The 19,095-nt window shown below is 42.2% G+C and overlaps 1 protein-coding gene across 1 annotated transcript in view; it reads right to left on the bottom strand.

Moving 5' to 3' along the window:
• Nucleotides 1-19,095, bottom strand: part of BAZ1A (bromodomain adjacent to zinc finger domain 1A) — a 763,171-nt gene that overhangs the window by 585,721 nt on the left and 158,355 nt on the right. Inside the window, 1 exon segment of the mRNA XM_030214053.1 lies at nucleotides 8,769-8,856. Coding sequence (XP_030069913.1) covers nucleotides 8,769-8,856 — 88 coding nt within the window.

Genomic DNA, 19,095 nt, shown 5'->3' with positions numbered 1-19,095 from the left:
TATCTGCTTTGTTGAGAATTTATATACCATCAAAGAACCTGAGATCATCTTCTCAAGTTCTGTTAGAAATTCCATTTGTACAAGATATAAAGTTGGAGGAATATCGTAAAATGATTTTCAGGATTATAGGCCCAACTTTGTGGAATTGTTTATCAGAGTTTTTAGGAAAAGCACAGAGCATGGCCTTTTTTTTTTTTTAAGAAAGTACTTAAGACCTAATTTAGCAAGCATATGGAGTGTGTTCTTGATGTGTTAAACCGTGCTGTAATATGCTTCTTTATCCAGTGGAAATGTAAAACCATGTAATACATATTTATAGCATAGAGCAAGGTTTTGTAAAGTTCAGAAATTAAGTTTAATTTGTTTCTATTATCAATGTCCTATGTATGATCTAATTATGTATGTGAACTTTGTAAGCTGCCAAAAACATTTTTTTTTTTATTGTGCAGGTTACTAAGAGAGGAGAAAAAATTGCCATGTGAAGGAGGAAGCAGTACTCCGTTAATATAAAACTCCACATCATAGCAACAGTAACAGGGTTGTGCCCCACAATAAGATATGGAGCTTCGGCCCACAGGTAAGGATGGAGTTGTGTTCCAGTGCTCCCCGTTCAGAGAAAAAGTATGCTCTCCACTCAGACGAGATCAACATTAAGAGATATAGCTGAGATGCACATGTGGAAATGGGGTCATTCAGCACAGCTGAAGGAGGATCTGCACGATAATACAGAAATGGAAATTGGAACCACACTTAGAGATAGAACTGAGCAGCACATTCAGAGACGGAATCATGTGTTACCCTCAGAAGTCAGGTGTGCTTCAGACCCAGTGATAGATCTGAACTAAGCAAGCAAAGATGGAGCTGGGATCTATGCAAGAGAAGAATATCACAAAACTACATTCCAGAGCCAGAGAAGGCACTGTGTTCTAAAGACAGAAAAGGGTCTGTGCACCATACCCATAAAAGGAAATTACACCCAGGGATGGATTTGTATTCCACATCCTGATATGGGTCAATGCTCCACATGCAACGGAGTGTGAACTACATATCAAGAGAAGAGAATATGTGCTACCTCCAGAGATGGAAATGGGCTCTACACTCCTAGACAGAACTGTGCTCTACATCAAGAGATGGAGGACCAACAAAGATGGAAGAGTGCTGACCATCCATGCACAGAAGCTTCTCTACCTGTTCAACATCCCCTCGAGAGTGGTGCTGTGTTCTTTTTTGCTGTGTTCTGGTCTACATGTAGCGATGGAGAGCACTACATATGCAGAGGAGAGGTGTATGCATTATACAGAGACAGAGCTCACTATACAATAAAACGGGATCATACTCTCCATTAAGGGACGGAGCTGTGCACACCATGCAGCTGTGTTTGCATATATACATGGAAAGAGGTCTAAGCTATTAGCTGCATTCAGCTAAGACCCACCTGTTTAGATAGAACTGTGGTTCACATGCAGCAACAAATCCAAGCACCAGTATCAGGTGCAAGAGTGCTATGTAAGCAAGGAAGTCTTGCCATGAAAACAGAGCGAGCTATTAAGCATTGCTAAAATGCAGAAATGCCACACAGGCGGAAAGGAAGGCAAACAGGTATACAAGCTGAGCCAACACTGAACAGAGAGACGCAGAAGACTGCATCAAAAACCGTGCAAAGTACATCAGAACTAAGGAGCCCGCAACAACGTGAAATAGAGCAATGCAGCCCAGATCAATAACATGCGCAGTCTATAAATAACAAAACCACCACAATCACACAAAAAATGGTAGGCAGCAAGCACTAATAAGTTTCTAAGGCTTCTGTCCTGTCCATATCAGGAAGGGTCAAAAAACAACAGGGCAGACGATCTGCACGATCCGATGTGGTAAAAGCAAAGGAGCAAATTTGAAGACAATCTGGTTCTTTTAGCTATTGTAGTGAATGAAATCCTTATAATAAGATTTTCTTCAGATCTGCTCCTGTGTTTTTACCATACTTGGAAGGGAGGCAAGGCAAGGCAAGACAGAACTACTAGCAGAGTAGGCAGAACCATAGCTATGCCAGACATCCATATGGAAACCTAGAGCTGAATGCCAAGCACGGTGGCCATATCGCGGAGACATAAATGTAAGAAAGACAATTATCAAAAAGTCCAAAAGTAGAAAGGACACAAATATCACACAATGATGAAGTGCAGGTTTGTAGAGAAGGAAGCTGTGAAGCTATGTATGAAAGCTGACAACTCTGAAGAAAAAATAAAACCAGACTGCTCTGGGAGTCTCACAATAAATGTCATAATATCCGATCCAAACCATCTAGGATAGCAATGCGGTGAGCAAATTAGCATTAATCTATTCATCCAGGAGCAGCCCGACGCTACAGGAAGCAGCCGAGGGCCAACAGACATAGTAACATAGTAGATGACGGCAGATAAAGACCTGTATACAGTCCATCTAGTCTGCCGAACAAGATAAAATTACATACAGTATGTGATACTTCATATGTATTCTTGGTCTTGATTTATCCTTGCTATTTTGGGGGCATAGACAATAGAAGTCTGCCCAACACTGTCTTTCTAACATTTCCTGTTAACATCAAAGCCCCTGAAAGCTCCACTCCATCCCATCTAAATCTATTCAGCCAAGATCAGGGCACTAACTTTAGAAGTCTGTCCAGCGCTGACCTTGTTCTCCAACTTCTGAAGCCGAAGCTGAATCTGTCTAACCACAATCAGAGCACAGACCACAGAAGTATGCCCAGTACTGGCTTTGCTTACCAATTACCAGTTTTGCTTCCTGATCTCCGCTAAGCTTCTTTGGATCCATTCCTTCTAAACAGGATTCCTTTATGTTTATCCCACATTTTTTTTGAATTCCTTTACCATTTTCAGCTCACCACCTCCCGCAGGAGTGCGTCTCTTAACCACCTCGCAATGGTGGCCTTAATAGCCATAAGACCCAGTTTTCATTTTCCAAAAGGGACAAAAATGTGATCCGATCTCCAGAAGTCATTCATGACCTCAAAGTAGCACAGAAGCACCCAGCGGACATCCAGGAGCCTCAGGGAGGCGAACTGTACCTCCCCCTCCTCCCTGCAAAACCCTGGAAGTTCCACCGACTGATTGACGTGGAAGGCTGACACCACATTTGGCAAAAAGGAATGCACCATCCGAATCGAGACCTCAGCCTCCGTGAAGCAGAGGAAGGAGTCCCAACATAACAGCATACAGAGGGTTAAAGAGCAGTTTCTAGAAAGCCCATAGCACAAGGTTGAAATTCCAGTCTGGACACGAAGCACAAAAAGAGGCCAAAGGTGGCCTACCCCCTTCCAAGAAGCAGACCACACCCAGATGAGAAGCCAATGAAGAGTTCAGCAGCCGGCCTCAGAAACAAGCCAAGGCAGCCAACTTGCACCTTCAAGGAGTCCAACGCCAAACCCTTTTGGGCCCCCAACTGAAGAAACACCAAGATATGAGCAAGAGAAGAGGAGAAAGGGTCTACCTCTCTCTCTCTGCACACAAGCTTTATGCACGCCATGGAAGTTAAACGCTTATGAGCTTGTAGCAGAACTGCAACAGCAGACTCAGAGTACCCCTTCTTTCTCAACCTAGCCCTTTCAATGGTCAAGCCAAAAAACCAAAGGAGGAGGGATCTTCCATGAGGACGAGACCCTTCCGGAGCACACCCAAATCTATGGAAGGCATAGCAGGCCCCCATCCAACAGCCTAACCAGATCCACGGTACCAAGGTGTACGTGGCCAATCCAGGGTGATCAAGACAACCTGCCCATGGTGACACGATACGCGCCTTAACAGCCAACTGTCAGCCAAGGCAGAAAGACATAGGAACCTGGCGTCTGGCCACTGCTGAAGAAACGCATCCAGACCCAGAGCCCCCAGCTCCCTTCAATGACTGAAAAATCACAGAATCTTGGCATTCACCCTCATAAGATCCAGCTCTGGGAAGCCCCAACAGCTCGCCATGAGTTGAAAAGCCTCACCGGGTAACTCCCACTCTCCTGGATTGATGGAGTTCCTGCTGAGATAGTCGGCCTCCATATTCAGATCTCCCGCAAGGTGAGCTGCTTACAGACAAAGATGATTCTCTTCCACCTAGACCACAAGCAGTCCGGTCTCAAACATCAGATGTTTGCTGCGCGTCCCCCCTTGTTTGCTGATGTAAGCCACTATCATGTTTGTCAGAAAACATCCACACCCCTCAACAGCAGCGCAAATACAGCCAGCACCCTGTGAACTGCCCTCAGCTCCAAGCAACTGATGGGCCACTGAGCTTCCACAGACAAGTAGGTTCTCTAGGTCAAATGAACACCATAATGAGCTCCCCAACCAGAGACACTGGCATATGCATATGCAGTCACCACCTCCCACTGAGTGATAGGGAACGGAGCCCCACGGGAGAGATTCTGCAAGGACAAACACCAGGCATACTCTGCCTAGCCAACTGACTCAACAGTAAACGCAGGCTGTAATTCTGGGAAACTGAGGACTACTGCCTGAGCAGGGACTCCTACAAAGGACGCAGATGAGCCCACGCCCAGGGGACCACTTCCATGGCTGCCATCATGGACCCCAGGACCCACACAGTTCCAGACTGAGGGGCTTGACCCAGCTGAGCAGTAGACAGATCTGTCATACCTGTTTTGCATGCTGTAGATCCGTGAGAAAAACTCGCTCACTCTCTTGTAGCGCTATAGAAATGATAAGTAGTAGTAGTCTCAGTGTCGAGCAGGACATCGAGATATTCCAGTATCTGCGGTTCTGCTTTTCTCGAAATTGATCACCCAGTCCAGAGAACCTGAATGACCTGTGAAGTTGCCTCCACGCTGTCCTGAAAGGAGAGCACACAAATCAACCAGTCATCCAGGTAAGGGTGGACCCGGACCACCTGGTGTCACAGGAAGACCGCCACCACCACTATCACCTTGGAAAACATCCTTGATGTCATGGCCATCCTGAAGGGCATGGCCCTGAATTAGAAGTGATGACTGAGCACTGTAAAGTGTAAGAATTGCTGTTGCAGTGGCCAAATGGGAATGTGCAGCAATGCCTCCTTCAGGTCCAGAGCGTTGAGAAACTCTCCCACCTGAACTGAAGTGATGACTGATCACAGAGTCTCTAAGCGAAAGTGAAAGATATGGAAGCAATGGTTCAAGCTTTTGAGATCCAAGATCGGACGCACTATGCCCTTCTTCGGAACTACAAAGTAGACAGAGTACCTGCCCCATCCCTATTCTGCGAGAGAAATCGGCACTATTGGCTGAAGCTCCAGAAAGGCGCCGACCGTTCCTAAAACCTGAGCCGCCTTGGCTCCCCCTTGACACAGGGGACTGCAGGAAGAGAGGAGCAACCGGATGGGACAAAATATCCAGTGCTCTGGAAGTGACAGCGGCCCACTCTGCCCAGTATGCCTGAAGGCCCCCTCCCCCATTGGGAAGGGAAGAGAGGGCCGGGCCATCATTGCTACTGTCTAGAAGCACTAGGCGCTGTCGCAGACTGCAAGGCGGGCTTCCTATCCCCTCCGAAAGCAGGACCAATGGGTAGGAAAGGAGGACCTCTGACCATAAGCCTGGAGACCCAGACTTTGTTTCCTGCTGTTCCAAAACCTCATCCACGCCAGCCCCGCAGAGCAAGCCAAAGGTCTTGGCTTGTCCTCAGACAACCGCTGAGGCTTAGCCTCATCCAGTTCTTTAACCAAGTTCCTAAGGTCCACTCCAAACAGCCACTTGCCCCTGAAAAGCAATTTCACTAGACAAATTTTAGAGGTTGCATATGCCGCCCAGTTCCTCAACCAGAGCTACTGCCTAGCAGTAAACGTCAATGGCATGCTCTTGGCGAACACCCACAACATGCCATAAGATGGCCTCTTCCAGATAGGCTATATCAGCCTCCAACTGCGTGATGTGAGCAGTCTCCAGCAGACAGGCTTAAGCCGCAAATGAGGAGCAATGTGCCGTCAGCAGCCCCAGGGCCGCTGCCTCAAATCTCTGCTTCAAGGCATGCTCCATGCCTTGGCCCTCCCCACCCGTAGGCTAGTGTCCAGAGCAATCTATTCCTCTGAAATCAAGTCCAGAATGTCTGGATGCAAGGAGCCAGTTGAAGGCATTCCACAATTATCCCTCATCATAGTTGGGGCCTGATCCACCATAGGTGTCAGCAAGGAGTCCTCAATCAAGAGGGCTGCGAGTGCCTCAAAAATAAGCAAACTCAATTCTTCCTTCTGAAACAAGCGGAGCACCCTCAGGTCATCCTCTTCCTCAGGAGGGAGCTCGAACTCCAAGCGTTTCCTCAAAAAGGGCACTTCTGAGCATAGGGAGGCCAGCTCTGACAAGGGGGACACCTGAGATAAGTTCCTCATGCTCATCTGAAAATCCAACCTTGATCTCTTAGAGGCTGAGGGAGCAGCTATAGCCCCACCAGCAACAAGCAGCTAGGCTCCCTGCTTAGGCAGAAAAGCCTGGTGCAGTAACAAAATGAACTCTAAAGAGCAGGGAGTTCGCTGCAGCAGTGCCGAGCCCAAAGACCCACTCTGTGAAGCTCCATCCAAAGTACAAAGAGCCTGACACTGTGCAACTCCCGTATGCACCAATAAGGGTACCATTTCCACCTTACCAGGAGAGGAACTGCACTGTCCTGCTGCCGGGAAGCCCAACACAGTCAATCCGGTCTGTAGCTGATTCACCTATCACGCAGCAACCTCGGCCTCCAACTCCCCCGCACCAAAGCCCAGCCACTAGCACTCCTCATTCAGCCAAGCCCAGCTGCAGTTCTGAGGAAGGGCCTCTCCCTCCCACCTCAGTACTCTCTCCACAAGGACTCCCAAGATACTGCATCCTTACCTTGCGGCACATCGACAAGGGTTGCACTTGAGCTCCAATCAGGCGCAGCCCTACACTGTCCTGCTCTTCTTCCCAGCAAGCCACTTTTAATTTATTTATTTAGGTGTTTTGGGTTGGGGTTTTTTTTTAAAGCAATGCACTTAAAAGTTGTTACACATGTACTGCCAGAGAGCAGAAGAGAGGGTGAAACTATAGAAAGGTTCCACGGGGACCAGAGACAGGTATCTGGCACCACCAGATGTATCTCCAACCAGGTTGCCACCTGCTAGGCTCGACTGGGAGACCAGCTGACCAACTGAGCCAGGAGCAAGGACCTCAGAACCAGGAGCTGAACAGCACGACCATCCACCTGCCAGAGACAGAAAATACTGGAAAACTGGACTGGCTGGCAATATATGTAGCAGCTCAGGTTCTAGGTTCTCTATCTCCATCTGCTGGTCAATGGACATGACTATTCCCACACATTCTGGAATAGTGATCTCCTAAAAAACTCCTCAAACCGCTAAATTGGAGGAAAGTGAGGAGGAAGAGACCAGCGCCACCAGGTGTCACTCAGTTCCATCCAGAATTGTAGAAATTAAAGGACCTAATATTCCCCAAGAAGAAACCCACTGCTCAACTGACATACAGATGGAACTGGGTCAGGATCTGGCTGAAAAGCATCAGAGGAGCTGCACACACCATGAACCAACTGCTTGGAGACAGAGAAAATACTGAACATTCCAGGCTGCACGACACCCTTAAGGGGTAAATTACAAGAACTACTTTTCTCTGTCTCCATCCACTGGTAGATGAACATAATCCAATAGTCTGGACTGGTCTGGTATGACAAGGAATTACAAGATAAAGATCAGCAAATCTCCTGGACTGGATGGTATACACCCCAGGATACTAAAGGAGCACAAAAATGGCAGTGAACATCTTCTACTGGTAGTCTATGACCTGTCATTAAAATTGTCCACTGTACCTGAAGGTTGGAAAGTGGCTAATATAACGCACACTTTTTTAAAAAGGTTCCAGGTATGATTTGGGAAACTACAGACCAGTAAACCCAACATCAATGCTGGGCAAAATGGTAGAAAAACATTATAAAGAACAAAATTAACGAACACATAGACAAACATGGTTTCAAGGAAGAGAGTCAACATTCACCCAGTTGAGGGAAGTCTTGGCTCATCATAAGAACATAAGAACAGCCATACTGGGTCCATCTAGCCCAATATCCTGTTTCCAACATTGGCCAATCCAGGTCACAAGTACCTACTTTTTTTTTTCTAAGGCATGAACACACACATGGATAAAGAGGAATCAGTTAAGTAGTGTATCAAGATTTTCAGAAAGCTTTTGATGGTCTCTTATAAGAGACTCCTAAGAAAATTAAAAAGCCATGGGATGGGAGGCAGTCTTCTGTTGAAGACAGGGAACTGGTTAAAAGATGGAAAACAGAGTAAATATAAATGGTCAATTCTCTCAGTGAAGAAATGTGAATAATGGAGTCCCACAAGGATCTGTACTGGGAACAATGCTTTTTTTTTTTTTTTTTTTTAACATTTATAAATGATCTGGAAATGGGAACTATGAGCAGGGTGGCCTCTGTAGTGTTATGCACCTGAAAATAAGGTGACAGGAAAAACCATTACTATCCCCCTACCCAAATGACATAAGATGGGACCTAAGTGATCACAAAGACTTGAGTACTGTGTGTGTGGTTTTTTTTTTGTTTTGTTTTGGTTTTTTTTTGGGGGGGGGGGGGGGGGGGAGGAGGGGTTCTTGTGACCTGGCTTGGCCACTGTTTGGAAAACAGGATACTGGGCTAGATGGACCATTGGTCTAACCCAGCATGGCTATACTTATGTTCTTGCCTAAATATAGGTCAACCTACTAGGACAACTTAAGTTATCACACTTTTTCTCACACCCATCATTACCTTTGTTTTCATCACTCCATGTTGCGCTTCACAGTGCTGCTTCAGAAAAAGCTTAAGTTGATCACGATTAAACAGATTTGGTTCCCGACTATTTAAAAAAAATAAATTTCAGTCAATGCCACAAATATGTATTAGATTCTTAACAATGATAAAGCAAAATTACTTCCTTGTAACAGGTGTTCTCTATAAACAACCAGGATTATTCAGGCACATAAATGGGTGGTGATATCGCACGGTGGCAAGATAGAACAGCTCTGCAGAGCTCAGAATCATGTAACATTCTGAGTATGTGTTAGTCCTTCCTGAGTACAGCCTCTCCTCAGTTAGGTCCATAGCTCTAATCATCATACAGCTCACATAGGTGGGAGGGACTATGTACCAACTAATCCTGCTATGAAAAACAGCAGTTAATTTGCTTTCTAAATCCACAAGGAGGACTAAATCAGACACAGAAGAGGATTATTCCCAGGCTCAGAGCTGCTCTAAATTGCAGTCAGCTTTTCTCCTGTTGAGGGACAACCTGGTCAGAGTTTAATAGATTACAAAGACAGAATTCTCAATACTGCTTGACCAAAAGTATAATCTCTTAAGTAAGATCTTCTATCCTTTTAACAAACGTACATCTTATTCACTATATGTGATCTGATGTCTTTCCTGTACCTTAGCCAATTTGAAGACACTTGTACTTTAAAAATAAAAGGGGGGGGGTAGCTTTGCTTTTTCACTACTAACTAAAAACAAGTTCGAGGAACAAATGTAAAACAATTTCCTTTAGGGTTTGTGGATCAAAGCAATTCTCAATCACACAGCAATCAAATCCACTTCATTACAGGGAGAGAACACAGACTGGCAGAAAGACTCAAAGTCCCAAACTGCGCTGCTTCTTGGCCTAATTTAATGGATCCTGGACTACCTCGTTTGCAGATGTAAGGCATTGATATTTTATTGTCTAGATTAAAAATAATTGAATCTGGAGAAGACTTTCAAAGGAAGTAATCTACTGCTCTCAATTCCAAATAAATGATGTTGAACAGTCTCTCGGCTTTTGTCTAGGCACCCTGAGTAAGTCAAGTACTGAGAAGTGCTCCTCAGCCTATGCTAGAATTATCTGTGGTGAGTATGCATCAATAGTCCTGAGATGTGGGAAGGTCCTGAAATTTGTAGTTTAGAGTGCAGAGGTAAACTTGAAGACACACTGTGGCTTTGGCCAAGCAAAAGGCATCCTAATGAATGCACGGAAGAGATTTTGTGGACTAGAACTTCAAGTAGATTCTGACTGTGACTCACGGTGAGCATGGAACCCTCTAACATATTGTATTAGCTTTTTCATTCTGTCATGCATAAGGAAAGCTTTAACTTGCTCTGGATATATAAGTGCTCCTATAAATGATATCTTTATAAGATGAAGGGTTGAATTGTCATAACTGATGAGAAAGCTGAGGAATTTAAGCAGACTCTCACAGAAATATGACCATCTGGGAAAACATGATTAAAGTAGTGGATCATAGAGAATGGCTGATTTTTCATATCACGGGTACATAAACAGTCTGAAAAGTTATACACAAACTTCTGTAACTTCCCCCCTACCCCAATAAAGGGATGGGGTTTGAACTGTTGTATTACAAATTGTTTGCTCTAACAGAATTCATTAAAACCATTTTTTGTTTCTGGTGACAAGCCAGGTAAATACTAGGAGCCCCTGCCTGTCTAAGTAAATCCAAAGATAAAGGTGAAAAACTCCTACATGTAGTCCAAGAGAAAATCCAAATAGTAAGGGTGGGCCAATAAATCTTCACAGCCAGATGTAAATTATAACAAACTTTATTCAGCATCACTTGTGTACCTGACCCAACACAGGGCCATGTATCGACGGGACCCACCTGTCTGGTTCACGGGTCTTACACTTAAAGTTGGAACACAGAAATTGTAGGTGCAAAACAATGAAACTTGTATTTGAAAAACCACTAAACCATAGTGAATTTCAGTCGGGTTTTATTTATTTATTTAGTGTATGAACATGTGAACAAAGAAAATCAGATGGCACCATAGATCTGAATTTTCAGAAGGTGTTTGATACACTCCCTCAAGATAAACTTCTTAGGAAATTTCAAACTACAGGATAGAAAGCAATATCTTACTATGGATCATCAACTGATTAAAAGATAGGAAGGCAAGAGTTGGACTAATTGTTTATGTTTATTAACGCATTTGATATATCAGTATTTCTAATAAAAGGTTATAGAGGTTTACAAAAATAAAACCATTAAAAGAAAGGCATGCCAAATTTTAGATAGGAAAGAAAGCACTCAAACAAGACAGCAGTCAAATCAATTACAGCCAACTTTCTCAATTTCTTCCTGGGATTAAGTAGAGGAGTGTGGTAGCCGTGTTAGTCCACTCTTAAGGTTATCAATAGAAATCAAACAAAATAAAACATGGAAAAGAAAATAAGATGATACCTTTTTTATTGGACATAACTTAATACATTTCTTGATTAGCTTTCGAAGGTTGCCCTTCTTCGTCAGATCGGAAATAAGCAAATGTGCTAGCTGACAGTGTATATAAGTGAGAACATTCAAGCATTGCTATGACAGTCTGACAGGGTGGGAGGATGGGGGTGGGTAGGAAGTATGCATGGGGACATCAAAGCATATCATTGGTATTCTAACAGGGTGGGTGTGGATAGGTGAGGGGAGGGTGATCAACAGAGACATACAGCTTTATGGTTTATAATGGGCTAGGAACCCCAGGTCCTTGTTAAGTCCTTTCTGTTGGGTGTTAAAATATTCAATCATTCTGACTTCAAAGGTCTTACGTTCTTGTATGGTTTTAAAGTTACCTTTGAGGATTCTCACTGTGAAGTCACTGGTGCAGTGTCCTGGTCTTGTAAAATGTTGCCCAACAGGTGTGGGAACCCTGCTGGCACCAGCATTGTTTATATGATGTCTATGTAAATTGAATCTTGTCTTAAGCATCTGGCCTGTTTCTCCAATATAGCATCCTTCATTACATTTTTTACACTGAATGATATATACCACATTGGAAGATGAGCAAGTGAAAGATCCCTTTATGTTGAATATCTTTCCTTTGTGGATGACTTTGGGGTCCTGTGAAATATTTTGGCATAGTTTGCAACTGGATAAATTGCAGGGATTAATAATGGAAAGACTCATGAATCTGTACCGAGACTGGTATTTTAAAATTAAATGACAACCTAGAAAAGGGTTCAATGGTTGGTCTATCAGATCATCAAAGAATAAAGTGGTGCGGTAGCTGTGCTAGTCCACTTTTAAAGGTAATAGATAGAAATTTAAAAAGAGAAAAGAAAATACCTTTTTTTTTTAGTGGACTAACTTAATACATTTTTGATCAGCTTTTGAAGGCAGTATCTTCTTCCTCACATCAGAAATCAGATTTCTGATCTGAAAGTAGTATTGCCTTCAAAAGCTATTCAAAAAATGTATTAAGTTAGTCCAATAAAACTGGTACATTTTCTTTTCTACATTTTGTTTTATTTCTATTTATTATCATCAAGGAGTAAAGAAAGCACTATCCTGTCTGCCTTCAGCTTCAGTTCCAGTCCTGCCTATTCTAGTCCGGCTTGAACCAGTCCTGTCTGTTTTCAACCTCAATCCCTGTTTGGGTGGTTTGCCTGCTGCTGCCGATCTCCGGCAGTGGTCCAAGGGCTCACTACTCCTGACTCCGTGACACAAGCGGTGCAGTAAAGCAGCTTCACCTCCTTGATTTAAACTATTTAAAAAAATTTTTTTTAAAGAGCACAATAAACACAATCAAAATTAGAGCCAGGAAAAGCTGCTATGTGCCAGAAACACAAAAAATACCTTTAAAAAAATAATTTAAAATATGAAAAACTACACTTACCAGCATTCTAAGAATGACATGAGGGCTACTTGTACTATCAATATTTCCCATCATTCCTTAAATACTCCACCTACCAGTTCAAAGATCATATTGCTTAAACATAACAAACCTTTAAAAAAAATAATCTGACAGATGTAAAAACCACTCCTTACAAGTCAATTCAAATAAAAAAATTAAAACAAAATGGTTAATTCTTTACCTTTAAAACCGCCCCAAGCACAAATCAATTTTTTAAAATGTAATTTAACGTGTTGTGAAGGATCTTCAGAATTCATGCATGCAGACTACTAAACTCATTTTTCTGGCAGTCAGGTGCAAATCGTCATTGATCCTTTGGTGGATATTTTTTTTCAGTTTTTTAAAACTTTTTAGTGCTTCATTATTCAAAAATCTCATATTTCATTTCACAACTCATTTCTTAATTATAACACTGCTTAGGCATGTTCATTCACTTAGCTTGCAGCAAAGTGCAAGACCTCGTGCATGGGATGGGTTTGAAGATATTGATATATGTTAATCCCTGCACTGCCTTAAGTAATATTAACCAAAACTAAGTGATTTAGTGGTTAATTCTTGGCATTTTTTAAAATCACAAATCTTAAAAATGGCAGCAAAATTGATCCAGGCAGCATAAAAGTGCTAGAAATCATCAAAGTCCACTAAACCTGCTAAACATAAATACTGGGACAGACCAAAGGTCTATCAAGCCCAGTATCTTTTTTCCAACAGTGGCCAATTCAGGTCACAAAAACCTGGCAAGATCCCAAAAAGTACAATACACTTTAAGCTGCTTAGCCTAGAAATAAGCAGTGGATTTTTCCCAAGTCCATTTTAGTAATGGCTTATGGACTTTATTTTATAGGAAGCTAGCCAAACCTTTTTTAAAAACCGCTAAGCTAACTGCTTTTACAACATTCTCTGGCAACAAATTTCAGAGTTTAATTACATGTTGAGTGAAGAAATATTTTCTCCAATTCATTTTAAAATTACTACTTTGTAGATTCATTGCGTGTCCCCTAGTCCTAGTATTTTTGGAAAGAGTAAACAATTTTTTTAGATCTTCAGATTCAGATAACACCTGAAAGCTCTTTTGTAACACCGCACAGAAAGAATATTGATCATAATAATTATTTAAAATTTCATAGCTACCACCCTACAAGATTAAAAACCAGCCTACTCATTAGCCAATTTCTGCGTATTCACAGGATATGCTCCAGTACAGATGAATTTAAAAGACAGGCTAAGGTCCTGACTCAACAATTCTTACAACGAGGGTATACAAAGAAGATACTTAGAAAGGCATATCTACATGCCCGCTACACACAGAGATCTTTACTATTGCAATATAAACAACCTATTCAAATGGATAAGTTAGTTTGTGTTTTACCGTATTCATATGCCTCAGGTGCAGTGACACGTACTATCCATAAACACTGGCATGTTCTTCAATTGGAGGCATGCTTTTCCGATCACCCAATCACAGCCTTGCAACGTGGTAAAAATGTGGGTGAATTGATTAAATATAAATTTGATAAAACAATAAAGATAGCAGATGCTAAACATAGTCACTGCGGTTCTTGTCAATGGTGTGCCTTAGCAATGGAAGGGAATAACTGGAGCGCCCCGCATAACAATCTTAAAATCCAGGCTTATAGGAACACAGACTGTAATACAAGAAATGCAGTTTATACTATCCAATGCCCCTGCGATGAAGTTTATGTAGGGCGAAGTAGTAGACGGTGAAAGTTCGGTTAACCGAACATAAATCTAAGATCACTACGCAAGCAGATGAGGCACCATTAGTCCAACACTGGACACAAATGCATCATACCACAGCCGACCTACGTTGGAGAATTATTGATACAGGGAGGTAATGTTGATCAGATTTTGAATTATAAGGTGCAAAACTGGATCTATAAATTGAATGCAGTTGAGCCAAACGGACTCAACAGAGAAACTGAATGGCAATCCTTAATTTGATGGATCCTGCTATTGGCTGGGTGAGTCATATGACTGTACTTTTAAATAGTAATGAATAAATGCCGCGGCCATGTTGTTGGTCGGGGCTCTTGAACAGTGGATACTCGTTTTTTGAGACAAAGGTAACAGACCAATAAGATATTGTCTAAAGAGAGAGGATATTTATTTTCCAAACTAGGTCTGTATGATTTGCTTTTTTACAGGGGCATACATTGAAAAAGCCTTGCTGGTGAAAACACGTGTCGGTATGCTGCCCCACCTTACATCTTTAAAAGCTAAGTAAAAAAAAAAGTTTATTTCATTCCCTCATGGATATACGTATTTAAAGATTTTGAAAGAATGGAAATATAAAAAAAATTTAATATACAGTAATCATATAAGCTGTGCACTTCATAAGAATATTGAATTACTGGTAAAATATTATAATTAGTGGGCACTGTTTGTATCTCTAAAAATGCTGAACAACCATTAAAAAACCGCTTTAAATACTATATATTATGGTGAGTGAATACTATTTTCATATTTTCTTTCCCTCATATAAGATTATTATTATTATTACATTTGTACCCCGCGCTTTCCCACATAATGCAGGCTCAATACGGCTTACATAGTAATTCGAAATACAAAGTTAATAGAATTTTAATAAAACAGTAGAAAACAATGTAAAGTTGGGCTTTGTAGTGTATGATAAGTTGAGCTAGATAATATATGACTAGGATAAAAGAGGGTAGACAGGATAGGATAGTGTAATTTGGGAGAAAGGGTAAGGAGGGATAAAATTAAGGAGAGATGGAAAGAGAAGGATGGGAGGTTGGTATTTAAGTCAGAACAGAATTGGGGGTGGAAGTTGGCGAGATTAGGTTGGGGCATTTGGGTAGGCTTGCTTAAAGAGATGAGCTTTCAGCATTTTTCTAAAGGGCAAGAAGTCGTTTATTAATCAGATTGCATGGATGAACGTGAAGGAGTGGATGAAGTTGAGTATTTTTAGGGGGAGCATGTTGGTGGAATATTATGGTTGTTGGGGGGAGGTGTGAGATGGGGGAATTCTGGCCTGATTGTTCTCTTCCTCCATTGTTCTGTGAGGCCATCTCTGGTGTCGGCTGCCAGAGATGTCTGCAGCCACTCGTTCTATGGTTCAATGGATGTAGGCAGTGGTAGATTGGATCAGTGAGTGCAGGCAGGAGCAGATGTATGCAGGGTCAGGAGCCGCCTATATAAGAAGTGTCACGCTAGGGGTGGGTGGGTAGAGGGGCAGAGTGGGAGGGTCTAAGCCTTAAGCAGGAGAGCAGAGGTAGATTCTCTCTGTATGTATGATTCTCTCTGCAAGCTTCTATCTCCCAGAGTAGATTCACTCTGAATGCTGTTAGTTCAAAGTTTGATTAGTATTATTCTCCTCCCCAGCAGAGATGCTGGTCACACCCACTCAGTTTCAAACTGTTGTTGAAGAGGGAAGGGAAGAATTAGTAATGTATAATGGCCAAGAGAAACATCTAATGGCATAGGCTAATCAATATAGTGCTGAGAAACAGATTCCTACTGCAAAAGGCAAAGCCTTAAGCAGGAGAGCAAAAACTTCTATCTCCCAGAGGTAGATTCTCTCTGTATAAACTTAGTAGTCGAAAGAACCTGATTTAACATGGCCATAGAACAGAGGCGAGTATCATCTGTGCTCTGTCTGTGCAAGTTTTTTTTTTTTATAATACTCTGGAGATAAGCGGAAAAGGTGGGAAGGCATAAAGGAGGATTTGATCTACCGTATGGCAAACACATCTGGTACAAGTCTGTTCAGACTTAGATGAACGGAATGGAAAAAAAGCACACAGAGCATTTTCTTGAGAGGCAAAAAGATCAACGATGGGAGTGCCCCATACATTGTAAATCATTTGGATTGTGCTTTTATCCAGTTGTTGGTGAGTCTGGATGCTTCGTCAGGACAAAGAAGGGCAACCTTCGAAAGCTAATCAAGAAATGTATTAAGTTATGTCCAATAAAAAAGGTTTCTTTTTTTTTTCCCATGTTTTATTTTGTTTTATTTCTATTGATTACCTTTAAAAGTGGACTAACATGGCTACCACACCTCTCTACTTAAGATATAGCCAATATCTTCTCCAGGGATAGAATTGCTGAAAACATTGGAACTGGTAAGGTCTTCTGTACTAATATAGTGGAAGGTTTTTTGGGTTTTTTTTTAATTTTGCGTAGATTGATCCGAAGGTTCAGTAGATAGCTCTCTGACTGTAGAAGAGTGGTATTTCACCTGGGAAACAGCATCTTCAGCTTTTTTACAAAGAAGCTACTCCCCCCCCCCCCCCCCCACCCCACCCTGTGTCATTCTCCAATTTGGAGTTGATGTGGCACTATTTTGAGAGTGTGCTACTATAGAAAAAAAAAAAAAAAAAGGCCACAAACCCTCTCTGGTCAAAATCATGAAAAATAAAGAAAGGGAAGAAAAATAGGCTCGGCAAACCAATAACTTCTTGATTTAACACACGCCAAAGTGTCTAAAACATATACAAAGCAATAAAGAGGATGGAAGGGACAACAAAACAGATAAAATCAAGTCTATAGGATCTCTTACAGCACACAAGTGTTTCAGATCCGAAACCAAAAGATCTTTTACTATCAACTTCCTTCATAATATCACTCATACTACAAATATTAAATTGATCTTAAACAGCAATCTTCTAAATCTGAAAACATTTATGTAAAAAACAACCACTTATCTGTTCTTGCAGTGCAGTGCTGCTCACTCAAATGTTTTAGAAGACTACTGTTTTAGATCAATGGGCCTACAGATTTTGGTAAACTGTCCTTGGATTATATTATCCTCTCCATGTAATTTTTCATTTTTATATACTGCTATGGAAAGCACAAAGATAAAATTAAATGTCTTGCTGGGAATACTCCCTCAGATACAGACCTAATGGATAAAAATCTTGTGCCTCTGAACAAAGATAGTTCTCGACCTTTAGCTACTGGTCTTGACTCTGGTGCCTCTAAGTTCAGTGGAGAGGCATTCCCCTAATCCACCTAACACTTCCTTTTCCCTTTCTATGAAGGGGGTTTATCCCAAGATGATTTTACCCACTTGGTGGGTGGCCCTGCTTTAAAGTTGTCATCTCCAGACCATCATTTTCAAGCTCTTTGAAATCAGTAAAATTTCTCAGTGAGGTACCTCCATTTGATGGAGAACTATCTCAAGTATCTATTCTTGATGTATGGAAAGTGGTTAAAAGAGCTGAACCTATGTTACAGGGTCCTGTGCAACAGTTATGTGACTTCTCACAATTAGTAGTCACTAAGATAGAAGAAATGGGATATTAAATTGCTTCGATTGGACAATCTTCAGAAAAGCGAAGGTACTTACCTGTAGCAGGTGTTCTCTGATGACAGACAGCAGACTTTATATTCTCACAAGTGTGTGATGCCGACCTGTGTCGTCCAGTCCGGAACTTATAACAAGTATAAGTAGAGCTTTGTGGATAGCGAGACACACTCCACCGCGCACATGCCATCCTGTCCACCATGAGAACACAATCTCCTTAATTTAACATTACAGCAAAAATAAAGTAAAAATAATAGAGGAGACAACTCCAAGGGGAGGCGAGAGGGATAGTGAGAATATAAAAACGTTGCTGTCCTCGGATAACACCTGCTACAGGTAAGTATCTTCGCTTTCTCCAAAGATGAGCAGACTTAATTTATTCTCACAAGTGGGGAATTCCTAGCATCCAGACTCACCAACAACAACAAACTTTGGGCAATTGGGCCTTGCAATGGCAAGGACATAACATAGATTAACCTGAAACTATACAATCTGAATGAGAGTGCAGCCTGGAACAGAATGAAACGGGCCTAGGAGGGTGGAGTTGGATTCTAGACCCCAAACAAATTCTGTAACACTGTCTGCTCGAGCAGATTGTCGTGTCAGGTATTCTGCTCAAGGCAGTAGTGTGATGTGAATGTGTGAACTGAAGACCACATCGCAGCCTTGCAAATTTCTTCAATGGAGGCTGACCTCAAGTGGGCTACTGACACAGCCATGGCTCTAACATTATAAGCTGAGACTTGGCCCTCTAGGGCCAGCCCAGCCTGGGCATAAGTGAAGGAAATGTAATCTGCCTGCCAATTGGAAATAGTGCATTTCCCGATGGCGATCCCCATCCTGTTGGGAACAAAAGAAACAAAAAGTTGGGTGGACAGCCTGTTGTGCCTGGTCCGCTCCATGTAATAGACCAATGCTCTCTTGCAGTCCAAGGTGTGCAACCTGCTTTCGCCAGGATGGGCATGAGGTTAGGGAAAGAATGTTGGCAAGGCATGAGGTCAGGGAAAGGATGTTTGCAAGACAATCGACTGGTTCAGATAGAACTCCAACACCACCTTCAGCAGAAACTTAGGGTGAGTGCCGAGGACTACTCTATTATGATGAAACTTAGTATAAGGTGCATCCATCACTAAGGCCTAA

The sequence above is a fragment of the Microcaecilia unicolor genome, chromosome 9 (genome assembly GCF_901765095.1).
Source record: "Microcaecilia unicolor chromosome 9, aMicUni1.1, whole genome shotgun sequence".
In the NCBI taxonomy this organism is placed as follows: Eukaryota; Metazoa; Chordata; class Amphibia; order Gymnophiona; family Siphonopidae; genus Microcaecilia; species Microcaecilia unicolor.
Note: the sequence above shows the minus strand (reverse complement) of the source record. Positions and strands in the feature narration are given on the sequence as shown.